Source organism: Phragmites australis, chromosome 18 (assembly GCF_958298935.1).
Source record: "Phragmites australis chromosome 18, lpPhrAust1.1, whole genome shotgun sequence".
In the NCBI taxonomy this organism is placed as follows: domain Eukaryota; kingdom Viridiplantae; phylum Streptophyta; class Magnoliopsida; order Poales; family Poaceae; genus Phragmites; species Phragmites australis.
Window position 1 is genome coordinate 17,431,837 of NC_084938.1, and position 17,486 is coordinate 17,449,322.

At 41.6% G+C, this 17,486-nt stretch overlaps 1 protein-coding gene across 5 annotated transcripts; it reads left to right on the top strand.

Annotated features, from left to right (window-relative positions):
* Positions 1-1,783: 1,783 nt before the first annotated feature.
* LOC133898377 (pyrophosphate-energized membrane proton pump 3) lies at positions 1,784-15,618 on the top strand. 5 transcript variants are annotated; one of them, XM_062339053.1, is made up of 16 exons: positions 1,785-1,968; positions 2,485-2,596; positions 4,097-4,400; positions 8,882-9,085; positions 10,113-10,264; positions 10,339-10,486; positions 10,571-10,703; positions 11,701-11,873; positions 12,269-12,389; positions 12,679-12,866; positions 13,467-13,904; positions 14,160-14,324; positions 14,404-14,559; positions 14,644-14,755; positions 14,839-15,058; positions 15,290-15,618. In XM_062339053.1, exons 3-16 carry the CDS (start codon positions 4,308-4,310, stop codon positions 15,387-15,389), a joined length of 2,403 nt encoding a protein of 800 aa, XP_062195037.1. In that variant the 5' UTR covers positions 1,785-1,968; positions 2,485-2,596; positions 4,097-4,307; the 3' UTR covers positions 15,390-15,618. The 5 variants fall into 5 exon arrangements, with proteins under 5 accessions (XP_062195034.1, XP_062195036.1, XP_062195035.1 ...); XM_062339050.1 differs by having other exon boundaries at positions 1,784-1,968; positions 10,339-10,703; XM_062339052.1 differs by having other exon boundaries at positions 1,784-1,968; positions 4,195-4,400; positions 10,339-10,703.
* The last annotated feature ends 1,868 nt before the right edge of the window (positions 15,619-17,486 follow it).

Here is a 17,486-nt window from a genome sequence, read left to right on the forward strand (position 1 = left end):
CGCCATGCTCCGTGCATGCCGTAGGTTTGGCCTCATCGACCACGTGCACCTTCGTCCTATTTGATGAATTGACTGACAAGGATCGTCATGTGGAACGCTATGATAAATGGATTCACAAAGCTTTGGTGCTTTGATCGTGCCCTGGAGTGCTTCCGAAAGATGAAGGAGGAAGGCGTGGTGGAGATTAGCAGCTTCACTATCATCGGGATACTGTCAGTTTACATCGTGACAACAGATTTATGGCGTGGGTCAGAGGTTCATGGGTTGCTGGTGAAATCAGGATTTGACGAGGAGGCATCCGTATGTAATGCATCGAAACTGGAATTATTGTGCTTTTAGGCATCCAGAGGTAGCTACTGGGGAGAAGAAGATCCGGTGAGCTAACCATTTCTATGGGTATTTCAGGGAGCATTAGTGTATATTTGATGCTGACATAGTGATTCAACGTAGATAGTCATCAAAAGCGGTGCGGTTGTTTGAAATGGTGGAGCTGGAGGCACGGAAGATGAGGTACCCGACCACAAATACATAGGGGCTCCTCATGGGCATCCTTTTCAAGGGTGAGGCGAAGGATCTTAGATTTTGATATCCAAAACTTGCTTATTCTCTAATTTTGGAGTCATCTAAGTAACTTAAGTGCTCCAAATTAGTTGTCAATTGCGATTGCAACGGAAACAGAAGAACTAAAAGAGGGTAAAGAATGATTTAGGAGCTACAGCTTGGAAGGTGTGTGGAGACATTTTGACCTTTATATTACTAGTTTACAGAGATACTTGTGACAAAGTGAATGATCTTCTGTAACTGCTAATGAATTATGCCGTTCTAGCCCAACCTCTGATTAGTATTTAGGAGTTCAGACGAAATCTATTATGTCACAAACTAATGTGCGCTCCAACAAAATATTTGCATGCTTACAAGGAGTCTCTTAGATCTTATTCCAGCATTTCTAGCTGACACGTAAATATTATCGATACTATATCCGTCTTTTACTCGAAATTGACTCGTAAGTTCTAAAACTATGATAGTCCACAAGTTTTTATTGGCAAATAAACATCATTCAAGCAACCCGCTGCTACGTGCCGACAATATTCTAGTCTCTTAAAAAATATATAGTGGTTCCCGTACCCTCCTGTGTTTTGCCTCTATGTCCTGCCCTCCTCCCCCATGTTCTGCCCTCGCTCCTAGGCCACCCCTGCGCTTCCACCCGTCCTCCTCCACCAAATTACTCTCCCCAAATCATATCTCGGTTTCCTTGCCGATCGAGACCTGTAGTCAGGGCATCTCCAATCCGATCCAACTCTCCATCTAGTCATGGCGATCTGTGCATGACTGACATTCCTCCTCTACTGCACCGTACGTGTCGTCAATTTCCTTTCCGATAGAGACCTGCAGTCAAGAAAATCCTCCAATCTTATCAAACTCACTGTCCAACTGCAGTGATTTACGCTTGGCTGACATTCCTCCTTCGCCGCTTATTTGTACATCTCACCACCATTCTTCTGCATCGCTCCCGCCTAGGTCACCGCTCCGTTCACTCACATGCTCCTAACCTTCGTTGCCCACGTTGAGCCCCACCCCCTATCACATGGGCCCATCGGTCTGCACACGCCTCGTGAGCGGCCTGGGCTCCCGCTGCAACGCAAGCTAGTGAAAAGACAAAAGGAAAAAGAGAGACAAATGTTTTTTGGACCTAGTGGGCTGTACACTATGGGAAATGATCCTGGTCTGGGCCGCAAAGCACCGATCCACGGGGAAAGAGTCCCCCAGCCCAAACTGGAAGGGGACTCCACTCTCTTCTCTCGCGTCGCTCATCCTCGCCGAACTACCGCCTCTCTGTCTGGGAGAACCCACCGCCTCGCAGATCTCCGTGGTTCGCTTGGTTGCGGCAAGCCGGTGCGCCCATCCTCTCCGGCGTCGGCGCCGCCGTCTCTCTACCGCGATCGGATTCGGCGTCGGCTGCTGCTCCAGGTGTGTGCCGGCTTCTCCTCCTCCTCCTCCCAGATCCATCAACGCGCCCGCGGCAGGGTCCAGTAACTGCTCCTCCGAGGGCTCGCTGCGGCTCCGAGACGTCGTCGGCGTCTGCGGCGGCGGTCCCTCTGGCTGAGATGGGCAGATGGACTTCAGCTAGTTGGCGCGTGACGGGGCGGAGAGCTTCGTGCTCACGAAGGAAGCGCCCATGCTGCGAGATCGACTTTGGACTCGCTCCTGTCCTCCAACTAGATGCTCTTCACGTCTTGATTAATCAGTCAGTGATTTAATTTAGCTTGTCATGGCCTGCCGATGTAGATGGGGTTTTAGACATTCTGCACGGCCCTTGCGTAGATTTCTCTTATTTGTTCTTGTACTGGTGCGCTTCCGGAGGTTGCTTGCCTCGCCGGCGATTTTGTGACCGGCGTCTCCGGATGTAATGTTACTGTGTCTTGCAAGCAGTGACTTCACTTAGATGTAAGCATTGATGTACTGATCTGTACTGTGATCTCGTAGAAGCAGAAGGCCGCACTGCTGAAGCTGTACAAGAAGAAGAAGCTGCTGCTCCCCCTCGACATCCTGCCCTAAGAAGACCCGTGCCATCCTCTGCCGACTTACCAAGCGCCAGGTATACTCCTACTTCCACCTCCTAGGTCCTTCCTCTACTATGGTAATTGGTAATGTTACATGTTAAAAGTTAGGCAGATTGATTTCTAGCTCCTCCTCATTGAACTGCAGAGAATACTTTAGCTAATTAGTATATGATGGATGGAATGAGAATCATCTAAGTTGTTTCTGATTGTGTATGATCTGAATTGCCAATGTGTGATTAGACTGGCTTGTTTGAGTATGTTGTGTGATTACATTAGGTCATGGCTGGAAGTAAAATTTAATTAGCTATGATAACTTCTATGATTCGACTTGGCTTGCATTCCGAGCTGCGGCAGTTGATAGTTGTGGTTGTGTAGTGTATGTCGCGCGCGCTGTGCTGTTTTTGACCCAATAGTGTGTTCATTGTATTTGCTACATCAGGCTCGGATTTTCATATTCAATTGAAATATCGAATAAAGTCTCTTGACTAAAGACATAGAGCGAAAAATCCTATTGACCTTGGTTGTTGAAGTCCTAATCCGTTACTACTTGGTAGAGCTTTTTGGCAAGTTAGTTTTCTGATTGCTTGGCGATTGTTCTTTTTTCCTTCGATCAGTTTAAAGGTGGCAGTTGTGCTTCTTGCAAGTAAATGTGACATCCTAATTGCCTGCTAGCCAAATAGTTTTTCCTTTAAATAATATGGCACATTAAAAACGTGAGTACCATTTCAAATGCAAACCCCGAAATCCTGCTTGAAATCCTATATCACACAGATCACTCGTATAAACCCTACTTCCACATTGAGCCTTGCAGTACAAACCTACACAAGGACCCTTAGGTCCAGGATAACCAGCAGCAAAACATTCAGATCTTGTTGTAACTAGCAAGGAGGTTCCTCTGCCGGAACAGCCTAGATCTGCGTCAATAAAAATCTGGATTCTCTTTAGATCTGGTCTATTATTGCCTTTGATTTATCCATTTTTATAGGACCAATTTATTTTTATTTGTGAATAAAAATTAATAAAATTTTCTTATGTCTACGTTATATATTTTGATCCATGCTTTTTCTCTCTGTATCTACTCATGAATCTGGGCTGTATAGTGCATGTGTATGAAACACAGGAGTATAAAACAACTAGAAGAGTCTGGACGTAGCCAAGCAACCGAATCGTTCAAGCCAAATCAGAATGCCTATCCAGAATGCCTATCCAATGACAAATGACTTCCAGGCAATGTGGCCCAATTGGGAAGCAGCACTTCCAGCTGCTTTAGAGTAACAGATTGTTACATGTACATATATGTAGTCCTCAAAATCTCAAATACTTGCTATAAGTTGAAATTCTTTCTTGCTAGTGTGTCCATTGAAGAGTTTATTTTTTGAACTGTTCACATAGAAGGAGCCTCTGTACTCTGCATCTGTACTTTATTTCATTATAGTAGGAGTTCATGTTTTAGGCCTCAATTGTACCTCGTGCTTGTTTATCATTCTTCTTTAGAACGTTCACTACTTGAAGCTTCATGGTAAATCATCTTGTAGACTTTGACGGAAAAGGTCCTTCTCAATTAAAGAGAAGGTGGCTGAGGCTGAAGAAAATCTGGATGTGCTTGACTTTTAGGTCTTGCTGCTTGTGATAGGTGTCTGACATAGACTATTCAAAATTCAGCACCAGGGATCAGGGAGCGACCTACCCCAGGGTGGGGAGTTCGTTCCTTTTCCGGTAGCAAGGAGGGTCAACTCTTATTCCATCATGATGGAAGAAGACATGGAAAACGGAAGGTCGTATCTGGAAAGACCAAGAAAGTTTTCTACAGTACGAAGTAAAAAGTCATCTATACCGTTGGTATGACCTGTCGCTAAGCTTTCTCCACCTTTTAGATACATGAATGAACTTTGTGGCTGCTATGAAGAGTATTAGTTTAGCTTCCATTCATATTTTCATGCGTCTTACTATCATTATGTTTGTATCAGTTTCTTGTGTGCTAGCATATGCAATTGCATGGCGTTTGTCGTTCATTGTGTTGTCTGAATAGTCCATATTTGTTTATATAGTCTCACTATTAATTTATTATTTTGTATGCAATCAAATTTTCTTGATGTATATGCCAATCAAGAGTTATCAAAGTGTATACCAAACAACGATTCAGCATATAGAAACCAAATAAACTTACCCATTTTTCTCTGTCTTACCTTTATATTTACTCTTTAGAAATTCATCCATACAGTAACCAAAAAAAGTTATCCTTTCTTTGCTCATATCCAAACAATAGTTAATTAACTCAAAATATTGACATTTGTAACAATCTATATTCATTTTTCTTGAAACCTTAATGGGTTTTAATTAGTTGTGCTGAAGTACTTTGTGCAACATAGGTTGGCATGCTTGAATCCTGTCTTTTTCCATCAAAACATGCAATGATTTATGTTAAGTTTTCTAAGCTACCTGTATGCTTTATGGATACTAGTTATGTGCCCGTGCGTTGCAACAGAAACCCATATACAACATGAGACAATTGTACTTTGCACACTAACCATGTCTTGAGCACATGGATTTGCAACAATTAAACTTGTGAAACACCATCAACTATAGAAAAGTTGTTTGATGATGAAGTAAAAGGTCTTGCATCAACATTACATAATAAGCTTGGGTCAATTGTGTTGCTCTCGAGCTCTTTAGCTGCATCAACAACTAAAGAAACACCAGCCATATGATGGAAGATGAGTAAGGTTAAGCCATATCAAAAGAAAAGAAAAGATGTGGTCACCTGGCCTCCTTTTTTGTTTCACAGTTCTTGTGGCAGAGAGGTCCCTTTTAGTTGCTCCTGACTTGTTAGAATTTGTTTCTGTCATCCGCTTGAAAAATGTTCCTTTAGGAGATGCTACATTGACAAGGTGTCTACTACATAACAACACTATAATGACCCACAGTCCTAGACTTCAGGTATTATAGCCAATTAGCAATAGTCTGCAGTACGCAAAATATACCATGTGATTTGTAATAAAAAAGACAAGGTATTAAAGTCCTAGTAACAGAATATGTCAGAAAGGTAGCTCAAAAACATTGCAAAGTAGCTGCTATCATTTTGCTACTCTGCTTTATAATAAAACCAAGGCTGAAGTACATTTTATCAGATAAGTTGGGCATCATAATATTTACTCAATTACTAGCGGAGCATAGTAGCAATGGTATCCTTTGAGTTTTTTTGCATCAAGTGAGAACCCAGGACCCAAAAGTTCCTTCATGCGTCGAACAAGACGATGATAGTAATGTCTGACCTGTATTGCATGAAAAGGATTGCATAATTTATACATTATTATGTTCATATACAATGGAAGTTATCTTTTATAAATTAAGCTAGTCATGTGATGTCGTAAGAGAAAAATAAACATTTGTAGTATAGTCTTTTTTGGCAACTGTCACTATGAATCCTGCCCCCAGTGTTGTCCAAAATGCGCACACCTCAAACTCGAGCAACAAGCATCACGCAAAAGGGGTTTAACGAAATGCCTCAAGCAACGTGCAAAAACGCCTCAAGATGTCCTAGGTGCAGTGTCCTACGTGAAGCATGTGCCTTTCTATTCACAATTGAAGGCGCTATGATGGTAGGCCTAAATGAAAGACAGGACCATAGTTATCAAGTCGTAAAGTCGAGTCGAGTCGCCATAGGGTTGACTTGTCGACTTGTCAACTAGTTTGGAGGTGGACTCTGGAGTCTGGAGTTTGGACTTTGGACCGTGTATTTGCAGGCCTCACAGGTCACAATATAACAATAATTGCAAGACTTTTAGACAGCAGATAAAGATAACCATTAGGAGAATAGGAGTTTAGGACAGCATCACAACACGCAGCAGAATACAGAATTGCAGATTAACGTAAGCATTGCTGTGACGGTTTAGCTGCTTAGGGTTATAATTTCTGAATTGGACTGGTGGGCTGGTAGCAACAAATGTGGGCTGAAAAAATGGGCCAAGGATAGCCCAATCGATCTCCAGTCGCAGCCAGTCGCCGCCTAGTCGCCGCAAGTCGCCGCCCAGTCGACTGGTCGCTCGACTAGCCCTCCAAGTCGAGTTGAGGTCCTCTAGTCGAGCACAGGTACCGACTTGTCGATTAATCGACGATTAGTCGCGACTAATCGTTCGACTTAATAACAATGGACAGGACAATAGAAAGAAAACCCAAAGAGCAAAAATATGCTAGGCCTAAATGAAACCTAGCAACATAGCTGGGTGATTCATGATCTAGGATTTGACCTGTCCGTCAGCCACACAAGCTTGAAAGGAAGGTAAACAAAGAAGTGACATCAGCTACAAGTGAATAAGAATGACCGGCTGCAAGGGAAAGGACCTCATCCTCATAGGAATGTTCAGTTGAAGCTCCCTCCTGCAGCCCTTCTGCCGTCGTAGCAACATCAGAAAGAATGGCTTCCTAGTTACTGTAATCAATTAATCATATGTACATGCTATGGATGCTTGTTCCACGTTTAGAAATATAATTTTCTAACACCAAAATGTCAGTCACTTCTGGATCCTCATCATAAAATATGTCCGTTCAACTCTAATCATCATGAACATGAGAGCCCTTCAGGACCGTTTGTATCCAGTTAATTCATTTTTTTTTGGCAAGTAATTCAGTCTAACACGTAACCTTTTCACCTTGAAGTTCCCAAATCATTAAAAACATCATGCTCAATATCATAAGAACATCTTGGTGGAAATTAAGTACCTGATCCTTATTTTTACTCTGCACCTGGTGCGTAATCTTCTCAAAGTTCTGTCAAAAAAGGACATGGAATTACCCATCTATCGATTAGTATGCACCAACAAATTTGCAAATAACAACAGAGCATTCCATCCAGAACGTATGTCGCTTACTTTTCCTACTTGCTGCAGTGTGTTGAAAAAATTCTCCTCTTGGTGTGTCCATGCGGCCCATTGCTGAGTCGGCCTTTTCACTGTCAAAATTAACATAACACAAATAGATCAGGCAAATCCAGCACGAGCATAAACTAAGAGTTTAATACAGAAAATTTCACACATACCTTGCTTCTGAGATGGCGGTCAGGGACTACACCACAACACATAGCACTATGCTGATCCTCCCAATCTAGCACGAGCATAAACAAAGAGTTTAATACAGAAAATTTCACACATACCTTGCTTCTGAGATGGCGGTCAGGGCATACACCACAACACATAGCACTATGCTGATCCTCCCAATCTTGTACATATTTTGGGGTGTTTTCTCCTTAAGCTCGTTGTAGATCCGCTGTACATTAAAATGGCAGATGTAGACGTTCGTCATGATCAGGTACATGACAAGCACCTTGGCATTTGATGATGACGCACATCTGCGCCAGGACTCACCGGTCGGCCGAGCGCCCTGTGCCGGTCGACAGCGCGCGACAGTATGCCGTGAACTTCACCAGTAGCTCGATGGTGATCTCGGACAGGAATCCCATGACCAGGATCGAGACGAGCCCGACAGCGACGCCGAGCACCTTCATGGTGGTCGGGAGTGCCATAATGCTGGCCCTGATGATGGAGGTCGCGAGGTTGAACACCACCGTGAGCACGCTGGAACCCTCGGGCGGTCCGACGGGGGCGTCGCTGAGGAGCGGCAGCTTGTCGTGCTCCCCGTCGCCGCCACTGTCTTCCACCTTGCCCAAGAGCGAATCTTGCTTGGAGATCTTGGCGTTGTTGTTGAGGACTCCATTGGTGGCGCTGCTGGATTTGGTCCCGCTGGATTGGAGCTCGATGTAAGGGGAGGTCAATGGGAGGTGGCGTGGAGGCGGTGGGGCTCGCATCTCGGTAGGCAACGTAGCTGGGGTGGGGAGGTCGAAGAGCGCAAGGCTGGATCTGGCGTGGATGGGGATGGTACGGGAGGCAGTGGCGGAGGGGGAAGTGTGCGGCGGCGTGGCGGAGAGGCCGGAGGACGACACGGAGGCGAGGCACGAGAAGGGCGTGGAGGCCGGGGTGGGTGGCGCGGAGTGGCGAAGGGTTTGGAGATCGGGAGGCGGCGGAGGGGAGCGACGAGTTGGGATGAGTAATTTGGTGGAGGAGGGCGGGTGTAAGCGCATGCGTGGCCTAGGAGCTAGGGCAGAATGTGGGGAGGGTAGGACGTGGAGGCAGGACACATGAGGGTGCGGGAATAATTATGTATTTTTCAAGTACTAGAGATTTTGCAATTCACAGATTTCGAGAAACAAAAATTTCTTGAAGTGTACATTTCTGCTAATTGATCGGCATAAATTGTTTAACATGGCATGAGCAACTGTTGAGCTTTTTTTTTCTTGTCTCATCCAATCCCTATATTGGTTACTACAGGTCTTCCGCAGGTTGATGAGGATAAATCCCCGTGCTTTGATTATTCTTTTTCTTTTGGTCTTCAGTGGTGTTCTCTATGTGGGCGCCAGTACATCGCCAATTGTGGTCTTCGTGTTCTGTATATGTACTCTCAGTTTATTCTTCTCTTTCTACCTTGCAAAGTGGGTTCTTGCTAAGGATGAAGGACCTCCAGAAATGTCTGAGGTACAACAAATGTTTATGTTAAGCTCACTGAGAATGTACCGTTGCTTTCATTTTCTATACCTTAAATGCTTCACTTCTTGCCATATGCTGTTTAACTATGTCTGCAAAGCGCTATGTATAGTATATGCCACTGTTGCTGACTTGCCATCCATATTTTGCTTTATGCAATTAACCACTCAACCTGGAACTCTAGAGTTGTGCCTGTTTATTCTGCAGATTTAAGATTTAATTGTTTAGTTTTCTATTATTATGTTGATAAGCTATGTTATATCCTCGATGTAACATTTTTTAATGTTTTGGGCTTTTGGCTGCCCACTTCAGGTCATCCTTCTATCTCTTGGTGTGGGTTGCAGAATGGTGTTTAGAATGACATTTATCTGGGGCCTGGGGGGCAATGTGTGGATGCTCGATGCTGAGAGGGATCCACATGACTGGATGCAACCTAATTAGGCACATTAAACAATCTAGCATGAGATCATTTTTTAGTTTTTAGGGGGTTATTGTAAAGTAGCTCAAGTAGTAATATAAGATGGCACAATAAGTGAGCCATACGAAGTATCAGCTCATGCTTTTTCTAACAGACCAAAATAATCAGCAAATAAGCACATTTGGGGCTTGGACTTCTGGCAAGCATCTTCACCTGTGGTGCATCTAAACTTCCTATAGAGAAGTTGAACTTGGTAATCTTAGCTGATCTGTTGTGCATTGGCTTTATGTTACTAGTTTTATTTGCATTTTGGCACCAATGAAGCAACACGGATTTTATGATATATGCTATTTTTCTTTTAGAGTATGGTGATATATTATTGACTTATTGATGTTGCCGATAAGTGAATTTTGCTATGTAATCAATTTCATTTGAACCTATAAATTTGATATGGATTAGTGTTATTACTCACATCCATGTTGCCACTTTTGTTGTTTCCTATATTTTTTTATTGTTTTTAAGTTGTGCTAGCATCATTGGTTCTTGACCTGTCAGATTAGTGCTATATACATTATTGAGTCAGTGCCTTCTCTTGTTCAGATATCTGATGCCATAAGAGATGGTGCTGAAGGGTTTTTTAGGACACAATATGGAACTATTTCTAAAATGGCTTTTATTCTGGCCTTTATCATCCTTGGCATTTATCTCTTTCGCACTACCACCCCACAGCAGGAGGCATCTGGCTTAGGAAGGTGATTTTCCACTATTATCTGAAACCTTAGTCGTACCAATATTTTGACATCTCATGAATCTCATGACTACACAGGGCAACATCTGCATATATTACAGTTGCTTCTTTTCTCCTTGGAGCTTTATGTTCTGGAATAGCTGGTTTTGTTGGGATGTGGGTCTCTGTACGTGCAAATGTTAGAGTGTCAAGTGCGGCTCGGCGCTCTGCAAGGGAAGCATTGCAGGTTTCGTTTTTTATCCTTGATTTACTTTCATTTATTTCTCCTTCTACGATAGAGTTTCAAGTCATGACTAATTCCTCAAAACAGATTGCTGTCCGTGCTGGTGGTTTCTCAGCCATTGTGGTTGTTTGCATGGCTGTATTTGGTGTGGCAATACTCTACGCAACATTTTATGTTTGGCTTGGAGTAGATTCACCTGGTTCAATGATGGTTACCGACTGTAAGTTTCTTGTACACCTGATATTCAAAACTGGTGTCAGATGTAGCTATGATCTGATTGTCGATCATGCTATATGGCCTTGTGTGCAAGGTTATATATTGTTAAACTGGTACTGTCAATTTTTTCTTGAAAAAATAGTGATAAACAACCATTTTATTTCTGTAATGCAAGTAGGGGTGAAGTACTATTTTGCTTCTCGAACTTTAAGTTGCGGTCTACTAAGGCTCCACTTTTCACTTTTCAGAGGCCGTTCCCAACTTTCATCCATGGCCATGGACAAACCATGTATATTACTGAGAGTTGGGCTATGCTAACAGACTTACTAAATTTAATTAACTATTTTTAGGACTAAAATGGAACCAATAATGAAAGTTTGAGGCTCTTTCGAAAAGTTTAGGTTCTAAATGGACTGAAGGTGAAAGTGAGTAGTTCCAGCCCCAACACTACTTTTTTATATTGATCATGCTAACCCCTTGATGCATTTACTTTTCATGCTCCATGCTTTAGTTACAACAATTTTAGAATTGACATGCTTGCTTGAATTGTTGAGATTGACTTTCCCGAACAGAAATCGTGCATTTCTGATATCTCATGCGCTGAAATTGGTTTTAGCTTGGTACCAAGGTGAGGAACATTCTATTATTTAATTGATCATGCTTAGAATGTGATATCTCTATTTGGAGTGGATCTGCAAAACATGGTCATATACTCATACGCCCCATCATCAGAGCTGCAAGATCCATTGAATGGGTTCTCAGTTATAAGTAGAAGTGCCACTGCAGAGCAAGTTCATGTCCAAAGGATGTATAACTCTTACCAGTTCTTGTAGAGTTTGTTGGGTTACATATAATTTTCCTATAGGGTCCTGAAATCACTCCAGGTTACAATCCAATCCTGTCCAGCAGTTATGTGCTTGTAGTTGCAAACTTGGAATTACTATAATTTTTTTATGCAAACGGAACCTTATCCTGTTGCTGATTCATATTGTTCTGTGTAGTGCCTCTTCTCCTTGTGGGATATGGTTTCGGTGCCTCCTTTGTTGCCCTTTTTGCCCAGTTGGGTGGTGGAATATACACTAAAGCTGCTGATGTTGGAGCTGATCTGGTTGGAAAAGTTGAGCAGGGAATACCAGAAGATGACCCTCGTAATCCTGCTGTCATTGCTGACTTGGTATTGATGATTCTTCAGTAAAATTTTGAGTACCTTTTTTTCTTCATATTTTTTATTGAAGATAGCTCAGATTTTGTTCATATATACCTAGGTGTTAGTGATGAAAATCAGTATTGATGTGCTTCTAGCTTTATCAGGGTTAGTCTTATGTTAATTCTTTTCATTCTGTAACTCAACGAATGGCTATGTACTATACCGCTATATGTGCTAGACTTACTTGTTTCCCAAGGCTTGGTATAATTCTGAATTAATTTGTTGTCTGTGCTGTTGTATTCAGTACAAGATTTGCTTTCCTCTACAACAACCACTTACCTGTTTCTAGTTATCCAATATTTCATGTTTCTCTACTATATATGCTTTTATATTTGGTTGCGTAACAAAAGAAAGTTACTCAGGTTGGCGATAATGTTGGAGATTGTGCTGCCAGAGGCGCTGATCTTTTTGAGAGCATAGCAGCAGAAATTATCAGTGCAATGATACTTGGAGGAACAATGGCACAACGCTGCAAAATTGAGGGCAAGTCTCAAGTCTCTTTTGTTTGCCGTCCAATATGTCTGGATGGAATTTCTAGTTATACCCCCTCCCCCAACGAACACTGGTCACAACCCACTAGTGGTTGCTAGTATTCTTGATATGATAAGTTCCCCATTAATCTAGTTATGTATGAAATTAATCTTTGGATGGCGCTATGCATGGACTGTACTTTGTTTGGAATAGAATTGATAACTGCCTTTTTTTTTTGTACATATACCACACCTTTAAATGATTTGGTCTAGTCTATAATCAGCATTGTATGCTGATGCAGATCCATCTGGCTTTATCCTGTTTCCTCTGGTTGTCCATTCTTTTGATCTAGTGGTGTCATCAGTTGGAATACTCTCAATCCGAGGAACACGTGACTCTGGATTGATTTCCCCTATTGAAGATCCTATGGCAATTATGCAGAAAGGCTATTCTGTCACTATTATGCTTGCTATTCTTACATTTGGAGTGGTAAGTCTTGTTTTGGTAAATAATTTTATTGTTTGATTGTGTTGTCTTATGGCATGTCGTAGTGTTATACTGTTATGACATTACTCCATTAATCCATTTGTTCCCAAGGGCTGGGCTCAGAAATTGCTTTGGAATTGCAACATGCAAAATTAGTCTACAGCATAGTTTGTTGAATCTTTCATGTACTGTTCCCATTATTATGGTATATAAGGAGAAATTTTGAATGAATTTTAGAAACATTATATGGTTAGATGCTCTCGGTAAAAAGAGATGCCAGAAATTATCCAAAAAAGGGGAGAAGATCTGAACATCAGTCTGGCAGTTATGACTAAATCCAGAACCATAGGATGTAATCGAAACATATTTGAACTAATATATAAAAATATTGTAAACTGTGAACAACTCTCGTTAAGGTTTGCTATAACTCTGTCAGTCAACGTAGTTTATTATTTTTTGTTTAGTACTTTATTTGCCTCCCACACACATTGAGCACTGGCTGTGTTTGTGATGTCATGTGTTATCCTATTAGACCCAGTAAAAGCTGTACCTCTTTTTTTCCTGAAGTTGCTTTGTGATTATTGACCTGTGTTAATTTTCCAGTCTACTCGTTGGCTTCTGTACACTGAACAAGCACCTTCTGCGTGGCTGAATTTTGCATTGTGCGGCTTGGTGGGGATCATAACAGCATATGCCTTTGTTTGGATTTCCAAGTACTACACAGATTATAAACATGAGCCAGTCTGCCTTCTAGCTCTTTCAAGTTCAACAGGACACGGAACTAATATTATTGCTGGAGTAAGTTTGGGAATGGAATCAACAGCCCTACCAGTTCTTGTGATAAGTGTAGCCATTATATCAGCGTTTTGGCTGGGGCAGACCTCTGGCTTGGTAGATGAATCTGGCAACCCAACTGGTGGTCTTTTTGGGACAGCTGTAGCTACAATGGGGATGCTTAGCACAGCAGGGTATGTTCTCACTATGGACATGTTTGGTCCTATAGCTGACAATGCTGGTGGTATTGTGGAGATGAGTCAGCAGGTATTTACACTCACATCTTGCTTTGTGCGCATAGGTAATTTCAAAGTTCAAACCTTTGCTATAGGTCCTACGAAACAATCTCTATTAATATTGTTTTAATACTTTCACTTTTTTATGGTTTCAAAGCATTATGTACTGATTTCTTCCCATAATGGTCAATAAGATAAACTTAGCAAGTTTACCTTTTGTCTCATGTTTATATGTGGGCTTTGACTATCTGTATTGTCATTAATAATTTTTCGAGCACTGGTGCAGCCTGAAAGTGTCAGGGAAATCACAGATGTTCTCGATGCCGTGGGCAATACAACAAAAGCTACTACAAAGGGATTTGCCATAGGGTCAGCAGCACTGGCTTCCTTCCTCCTGTTCAGTGCATATATGGATGAAGTATCTGCTTTTGCTCAATTGCCATTCAAAGAGGTATGCAGTATGCATTACCACGCCATGCAGAATACTGAGGTCATGTGCTCATTGCAATTGTCCTACACAATGGTTGCAGGTTGACATAGCAGTCCCAGAGATTTTTGTTGGTGGTTTGCTAGGTTCGATGCTTATATTTCTGTTTAGTGCATGGGCTTGTTCAGCAGTTGGCAAAACTGCACAGGAAGTTGTTAATGAGGTCAGGAGACAATTTATCGAGAGACCTGGTATTATGGTGAGTACATGATTACCATGAAGTTCTTCAGTGCTTTTATGCTTGGAAAAATTGACTGTTAACTTGTAAGGTAATACCATCCAGGACTACAAAGAGAAGCCTGATTATGGACGTTGTGTTGCAATTGTGGCATCTGCATCCTTGAGAGAAATGATAAGACCTGGGGCTTTAGCAATTATATCACCCATGGCCGTTGGTGAGTTTATAGGCTATATTTGTGGTATTGTGGCATTCTTGTTTGTGTCCACGCTTTTCTTATTTGATTTTCATGGTTTGCAGGCGTTATCTTTCGGATTTTGGGTCACTCCACTGGCCAGCCTCTTCTTGGAGCTAAAGTTGTAGCATCAATGCTTATGTTTGCGACAGTTGCTGGTATTCTCATGGCACTCTTCTTGAACACTGCTGGAGGTGCCTGGGATAATGCTAAGAAGTACATTGAAACTGGTGTTCTTGGTGGCAAAGGCAGCGAGGCTCACAAGGCTGCGGTTACTGGCGATACGTAAGTTTCTAAGTTATAATATAATGCTGCTTTCGATATCCTATTGATCTATACATTTTAGTGCTAGATTGTTAAGCTGAGTTTCCACTGTTGATCGACACATCGTAAATAGAAATGTTTTTTGATAGAGAAATAGTTCCCATTATGGGGCCTGGCATTATTTCTTATTCTGAATGATCAATGCGATCTAACGTATGGGATACACTTTTGAGAGTATGTGTTGTCCTGCAGGGTTGGAGACCCATTCAAAGACACGGCGGGCCCTTCGCTCCATGTTCTTATTAAGATGCTCGCGACAATCACATTGGTTATGGCTCCAATATTCTTGTGATCAACCAACCAACACATCAAGCTTGAGATTAACCCTGCGGAGAAGTATCTATGGGTCTTGTAGATGAGGTATTATTTACTTGACTGGGATGTAATGGATCATTCGGTACTAATATTGCTACAACATGTATGGAAAGAAAGAATCAGTACCCCCTCCCCCAAATCTCATGGTTGATATTGTACGGATGATGCAAACGTTGGAGAATATATTGTAACAGATTCCTGGACTATCCGCCCGAATCTTCTGTTTGTTTACTGGAACAATTTGGTAGTGTTGAACTGTCCATACTTGTCTGCGAAATTTCATATCCTTTTTGTTTAGACCAAAGGCATTGACCCTGCTTTTATTGAAAGTAGTTTTCGCGGGGATACCGGCTTTTCCGATATATGGCCCTTTTGGTACCATTTTGAAAACATAGCAATCTCGCGCTGCAAGATGTCATGTTTTCTAACATCCCAACTAACCAAATACTCCACTAAGCTGACAAATACGACATCCAAAATTTTATATCCGTTGCATTAGCTGGAGGAAGTAAACGATCGTCAAACAATAGGAAGAAAGCAAAATCTACCTAAGCTGCTTGAATGTCACGAGAGCCACCTTGCTGCCATTATGCTCGTACTAGCTCATCGCTAGCAGCAAGGGACAGGATTGGAGAATTTGTGTAGGGTTTAGAGAATTGGATAGGGATTGAGTGTAAGACCTAGGGACCACCACAAGTGGAGCACACTAGGTACCTATGAGCCTGTCAAACCCTAAAAAAAATCCGGCAACATCTCTCCTGCAATTAGAGATATAACTAACCAATCACTAGCAGCAATAAGTATCCAAGCAAAAGGAACATGCCTCGAAACAGACATCAGAATGGCTAAGAGTCATCAAACTAACATTATAACCAAAAAGACAAAAAGTATAGGCGATCGTGAAAAATACGTGCTGCTACTTGTCCCACATGCTTGCCACCATCTCATGCCACACCTGAAAAGATAGCAAGGGTGAGATTCAAAAATTTCAAATGTGAATTTCTTTAACAAGCTATTTAGCTATAGTTGATTAAGCATTCATCTTTAGCAAATTTTAGAAACTGAACAAGTTACCAACATCTGAAATATAGCTAAGCCAAACAAAACAACAACAGAAACAAGTTATCACCCTCCAGCTTGATTCATCACAACCGCATCACTAAAAACAATGTAAATGACTTCCTTGCAATATAAGTAAGACATTGATGTGATCAAATTAAAGAACATAATATGAATGCGTATGTATACACATGTCATACTCTTTCTCATCCTTACCCCTTCTCGGGTAACGTACGGTGTTGTATAGGTACGGTCGTGGCTAGGTGTGACGACAAAACTTCCAATACGGAGATGCATATATATAATATACTTCATGCATAAATAAAACATAACTTCCAACATATGCATATACTTTAAGAATTGCGTAATAACAACTGCAACACGATGTATCTCGCTTCCTGCACTTCATAACTCAAGAATCAAGTAAGTAAATACTAAGACAACAAGCTCATTCGAAAGACATAACTTCTCATATAGGTATACACTTAATGATTTGTATACAAGGATATGAGTAACTGCAAGAAAGAAGATATATCCTATTTCCTTTATCTTATAATCCAGGGTAAACATCCAATCTTCATAAGACAGTAAGTAAGTAACACACAACACTTAGTTTAATAAATTATTAATAAGTATGGTAATTAAAATATGAAGGTAACCAAATAACAAGTTAAAGCATAATCATTTGCTACATTTCATTTGCCTTCACCGACGGCAAAGGCGGAAACTAGTTGCATCCCAAAGAGACACCACCTAAACAAACATATAAATTAGTACCAAAATGATGCAACAACAAAGCAAAATGAGATACGCTCCTACGCCCGGAAACCCCAAATGATGGAGAAACATCTACCGCTCGACTAGCACGTTGATGGGCAGGATCCTCCTCTAAGTCGAGGATCGAAGAACCAAAATAAAAGCCTGAGCTAAAGCACATCAATAAACAACACTATTTATCTTTTACTCGTAATCCACCCATCCAATATGAACAAGGCCCATGCCATAAGAAAGATAT

What these genes read in the sequence shown, in the direction of transcription:
- LOC133898377 (XM_062339050.1), top strand. Translation starts at nt 4,308, where the DNA reads ATGATGGAAGAAGACATGGAAAACGGAAGGTCGTATCTGGAAAGACCA. An exon ending in ACAACGCTGCAAAATTGAGG is followed by an intron (nt 12,390 to 12,678) that starts GCAAGTCTCAAG and finishes ATGCTGATGCAG; the next exon opens with ATCCATCTGGCTTTATCCTG. An exon ending in CTCAATTGCCATTCAAAGAG is followed by an intron (nt 14,325 to 14,403) that starts GTATGCAGTATG and finishes CAATGGTTGCAG; the next exon opens with GTTGACATAGCAGTCCCAGA.